The following is a 6,000-nucleotide window of genomic DNA, read 5'->3' on the forward strand; positions in this document are numbered from 1 at the left end:
TTTCTTGCTTTAGTGATGTAATTCATTCTCACTGAATGAGATTCCTGTCTGTGATGCAGTGCTCTGTTATACTGCGTTTCTCTAAAATATTGATGCTTTCTATAGCCGTGGTGTCATAATGATGGTATTAAGAGGTGGATTGGTTCAGGTAGGACACCACTGTGAAATGCATGGACTGCAAAGAGCTCAAAATCCTATCAAAATACTGTGATGTGATTTGAAAAGGAATGTGTACAGGAGATCCCTTCACTTTTTAATAAACCTGTTGCATTTCTGCAAGCAAATAAAATTGCATGTCCTGAATTGGTAGGCTCTTATTTGAAAAGCACTGAGTGCTGTATTAGAAGTGATATGATCGTTAAGGTGTGTATATAGATTCTTTTTTCCAGCTGAAAAGTTTTCCTTGAAAAAAAATGAAGTGGGTTTAATATTTTACATCACATCAACCTGATGGTGTGTTGACTTTTTTACTTCAACTGCACCTTCTCAGTGTTATAGCTTCAACGTATTATTATGTCTAAAATAGATATTTTTTCTGCATTATTGTCTCAACCCACACAGCTCTGAGGGTGGTATAATTAAAAGGAAGAGGTTAAAAAATGTTAAGTTATAAGCTTAAGTCAAATGTAGCATTAGTTTCACTAAATTGCATCTCGGATCTCCATTGTTTCCTTTTTGGTCACATTACAACTCGTGTTTTGTGGAAATCATATGTATATGAGATTTTGATGTGCTTACATTTCCATGCAACTCGGAACACACAGCAGTGTGTTGCAAGCGAAGAACGCCATGGAGAAGATGAGTCACCTAACAGTTTGCTTCTGAATGTCACATGCCTCGTGGTCTATTAACATCTGACTAGAGATGTTTTATTTTCGTTGAATGACTATGTACACTAAATAGACATAAATATTGCAACATCTGACTGTATGCTGGCAGCTGTATGTGGTTCTTCCCCAAATTGTTACCACATTTGTAATTAATGTCTTTGGATGCAGTAGAATGAAAATTTCCTTTCACTTGAACTAGGAGACCCAAACCTGTTCCAGCATGACAATGCCTCTGTGCACAAAGCCAGCTCCATTAAGATCTGCTTTACGTGGGTTGGAGTGGAGGATCTCCTGCTATAGAGCTCCAACTCTTTTGAACACTTTTTAGATGAATGTGAATGCTGACTGCACCCCAGGCCTCCTCACCTCACCTACATCACTACCTGACTTAAATAACATCCTTGTTTTCCACCCTCTAGTGGAACATCTTCCCAGAAGAGTGGAGGTTATTGTAACTGCAAATGGAGACTAAATGCGGAATAAGATGTTCATCGGAATTCAGAACCATTGCGTAGGTATATTAGTGCAACTGAACATGTCCTTGTGTAGTTCAAAAAAGTTCAAATAAAACTCCGGAAAATGTCCATATCCACATCATATTTATCCAATATATAGAATGTAACATACAGAACTAATACGTATCGTTTCACATACATTGCTTGTAACAACCTACTTGCTAATTCTCCCAATAAAGGTCTCTTGTCTTTTTCTTTTAATCATGCCATTCACAAAGTGTTGAGAGTTGAGACATTAAAGCCAAAGGTGTGAATGGTCCGCCTCAGAGCTCTACAAGCTTTAGGGCTTCTAAATAGTCTCTTCAAAGCACAGGGACATTGCTGTAATGAAAACGAGTGAAGGAGCAGATGGTCTCCCATCAACAGCTGACAGAGTGTGTCAGTTGTCCCAGCATGTCTGCTGATCCACCCTTTTAGGTGTTAGTCAGCATGTGTGTGTTAGGGGCAACCTTTGTGTAGATACTTTATCACCAGATCTTTCAAAAATAATCATTAGAAAACATTTCAGGTGACCAAAACTATACAGAACACCTGCTACTCATAAATAAATAAAACATATCATGAACCCTGTGAAATAAAACAAATTATATTGTTTTTCAAAGTTATAACAGGCAACAGGCAATTTCACAAACGATGCTATCACACTGATATGTGAAAACTCACAGCATTTTGTCATCACTGTGTGTGTGTGTGTGTGTGTGTGTGTGTGTGTGTGTGTGTGTGTGTGTGTGTGTATTAAGCAAATGTGCCATTATCTCTTACAGCAAATACTTCAGTAAGTGATTTCAGAGTTCAGGGTGAAGCTTTTAAGGCACATTTTCATACAGCTAAGGCAACACCTGTATTATAATTCTGTAATTCACTGTTCCAAACCGACATGACAGCAATCAAAACCAACATCACAACAACTCTCTCTCTCTCTTTCTCTCTCTCTCTCTCTCTCTCTCTCTCTCTCTCTCTCTCTCTAGTTCTCACAGGAATTTTTTCTTTTTCAAATTGTGTTCAGATTGCTGTACGCCTCACCTGCCTCGGTAGAGAAAGTCACTCATCTTTGCTGAATCCAAACCACATGCATGAAGGGTGAATAAGTGAGAACAACCTCCAGAAAGAAACTCCTTCAGAGAAAATTGTCTTCACTCTGATCCCGGGCCAGTTCTTTCGAAGAAAGGAGACCTCTTTATTCCAGTTCCTACTGACTACGCAGGCTAGGAGTCCACACACACACACACACACACACACACACACGTACAAACACACAGGGTTTGTGCAGCTTTTCTTTCTCCCAGGTCAGCCGAGTAGAGATGGTCAACTGACGTGGCAGATTCAGACCCAAGGGCAGCTACAGTCCTGGCAAAGCTTTGCTCATACACACACACACACGTGCTGAGGGGTAAACAAAAGTGAGGTAAAAGCATACACTCACACACACATGCTCACAGGGCCGGCCAGGCTCTTTCTGAAAGGCTGATCTGTTCTAACATGTCTCAATACACAGAATTCTCTCTGTGTAGGTGTGAGTGCAACCCAGACAGGGCCTTCCTGCTCAGGCACGAGAGTCATCCGTTTGATGATTCGCCCCCGGCCGTGTGTGTTGGGGAGGTGGAATGATGAGAGGGAGGAGAGACACAGGTTCGGGCAGGTTTGTAACCGATAAAACACTGGGTTTTCACAGATGATCCTCCTGCCCTGGATGAGGATTTCTTCTCTTTTTTTTGTTATAGATAGGATCCACATATGCAGAATATGAAGGGGTTTTTTTTTTGTGTTTTTTAGGATTTTTCCCCACAGAATTAAGACACAAACATAAAAAATTACATATTATAAAGTGCATAAAGCAGCTATTACAAAAGCATGACTTTGCAGTAGAAGAGTCCAGGTGTTGAACTGGCCTGTCTGCAGTCTAGACCTTTTTATCGCTTGAAAACATTTGCCGCATCATGAAATGAAAAACACCACGAAGGACACCAAGAACTGTTAAGCAGATAGAATCCTCTATCAGACACATACTGTGTAGAATATCATTTCTCTATACCAAAACTTCAGCAACTGAAGTGCCCAGGAGACTTTTTTGAAACGTGTAGCAGCCATCAAATACAAAATGTATTTGTTTTATTGTTAATAGAATATGAATTTTTGAGATTTGCAAATCATTGCATTCTTTTTTTGTTTACATTTTACACAGCGTCCTAACATTTTTGTAATTGGGGCTGTAAATGTAAGACGATTATAACTATAGTTCAAAGCTTTTTAAATTAGATTAGAAAATGTTCATCTTAAAAAAACAAATAAATAAATACTTGAGAAATTGTTTGCTTAAGGAAATTTTGGGCTCGCATTTTGTATACTTCATTCTCATTGTACATTTTGTATTCTATTTAAATCAGATTTGCATTTGGCCAAATGCTGTAAAAGTAAATGTACTGCGCAGAAAACAAACACACTTGATGTGACAAAAACAACACATGCACGGGCGAGTTATTATTAAACCTTTTTTTTTTTCTTAGATGTGCACATGGAGCAAAGAAATAGCTTTTAGCTCAGCTTCAACATGTTTATACCGGCATTGCATAACTATAGGAATGCTAGTTTTTAGAAAATAACTATCTGCCTTCTCTCCCCTTTTATAAATGATGTAAATGACTACAGTAAAGTCACTACCCCATGATTGCCAGCTACATGTTTAATTCTGTTCGTGTCAGCCTTTGGAATCTGACCTGTAAGATCTCACACTTCTCAAAGTCTTCAGGTCCTCTTTAATGCTTTTCAGCATCCTGCTTTAAGGCTCCATTTACATTTCCATGATTGTGTGAGGGTTAAGGACCCCTTTTAGAATGATCTAAAATCATTATTGATCCCTGAATAGTTATTTTTGATCCCTGGATAGTTATTTTTGATTCCCTAAATATTGAATTTGATGTTATAGTAGATAAACAGGAAGTGGATGCACTATCGTACAACGTTACGATAATTTATTTTTTTGGTAACGAAATCAGTGTACACGTGTGCATGTGAAATCCAGGAGCTACCGTGAGCCTGTAATTACCGGGACGTCTGCACAGTGCAGCCAGACTTCCATCCACAGTCACAATATTTGAACAGCTGTGGCATGTTTTACAGACAGAAACTCATGAGCCAAATGTGCTTTTCACACTGCTGTATCCTGGTACAGGTGAAGTGGCCATTATTTGCAGCTGATATTTATTCTGCAATTGAACAAGTGGCCATAAATTGCAGCACCCAACATCCAACCAGGAAAAACCAAGATAAATTACTAAAACTCAAATTTATTTTAGTGACATCACATCAGCAAAAATGCGCAGAGCATGCATTTGACAGAGCATGCATTTTTTAAAGAAAATATTCATTAGTCTACACAGTCAGTTGGTGAGCTTCTCACTAATAATAAAAAAGCATGGGTGTGTGTTTTTTTTACCCAAAATTCATAAGCTAAAGTGATTAAATTCTTTTGTAACTTAACTCAGTTCAACTCAGAGTTTCATCTACAGATAACATTTTTTTATTTTTATATAAAAATCTGACAAACACTTGGTATCCTGGTGTATAGTATGCACTATTACTACTGGTTCATTTTTCACCTGAAATAATTTTTTTAATTAAAAACCCTATTTTCGTCCATTTCGGTTCACACCCTCAATCAGCTTTCCTCATCACACAGCAACTACCCACCAGGACCTTTAAAAGTATAAAACTAGTATAAAACATAGGGACAAACTTACTTATAAAGAACATGTTCACTTTTAATCACCACATTGTCTGTGTAAAGCTGCTTTGAGACGATGTTCATTGTTAAAAGCGCTATACAAAAATAAATAAATTGAATTGAATGAAAAAGTATGGCATAAAACTAAAAGAGAATTAACCACCATACCTTAAGTTTGGTAGAATTGAGAGTTGGGTTTCATTGGGTACACCATATCCTCAGCATACTGATTTTTGTCCTGACCCCAAGTTTTCAAGGTCAATTTGACCTTTATAGTCATTCCACCATATGCAGAGAAATACGAAGGAACGAAATGCTGTGTCTCACAGGACCACGTTTTTATATATAGAAGCACATATGAACAGGCACATAAATATAAAACATACAGAGGTATACAAACATAAACTACACATTTCCAATTGAGATTAATGCTCAGTAATATACAGTACTACTTGTCTCTTTTGTAACATATAATATAAAAGCACCCATTGTACACAGTTTTCCCTTTTATGAATCTATGTATAAAAGCATGTATTATTTTACTTGTGTGTTATGTACTTAGATGTACTTTCATTAACGTTTTCTTCCCATTTAATTTGTACTGTTTCTATACTTAAGTCTTTTAGATTTTTTTTTTAATTTACATTGTTTATGAAATGCTAAAAAAAAAGCACAAAAAACAAAGATGGGAAGTACTTAAGTAGATTTTCCAACGTTTTACTTTCACTTATTACATTTTTTACACAGATATCTGTACTTTCTACTTCTTACATTTTTAATCCAGGCTTGTTTTTTCTTCTCACTGCATGCTGTTTTTCAGACCCTCCAAACCTATTTATTGTCATTGCGCAGCTTTTTCAACCTAGCACTAGCGTATCATCTCCTGGCTATCACGCACCACAGCTAGTTTACAAAGCTAACAACAAGGAAGGCA

General features: G+C 37.3%; 1 protein-coding gene across 1 annotated transcript in view; it reads right to left on the reverse strand.

The window, feature by feature from the left end:
• Positions 1-2,786, reverse strand: part of LOC124377476 (phosphodiesterase 4D interacting protein) — a 72,209-nt gene extending 69,423 nt beyond the window's left edge. The window contains exon 1 of the mRNA XM_046836985.1: positions 2,369-2,786. Within this exon, the coding sequence (XP_046692941.1) occupies positions 2,369-2,394 (26 nt within the window). The 5' untranslated portion in view covers positions 2,395-2,786. The remainder of the gene's footprint in view (positions 1-2,368) is intronic.
• Positions 2,787-6,000: the final 3,214 nt, after the last annotated feature.

This window comes from Silurus meridionalis, chromosome 23, assembly GCF_014805685.1.
Source record: "Silurus meridionalis isolate SWU-2019-XX chromosome 23, ASM1480568v1, whole genome shotgun sequence".
Lineage (NCBI taxonomy): Eukaryota > Metazoa > Chordata > Actinopteri > Siluriformes > Siluridae > Silurus > Silurus meridionalis.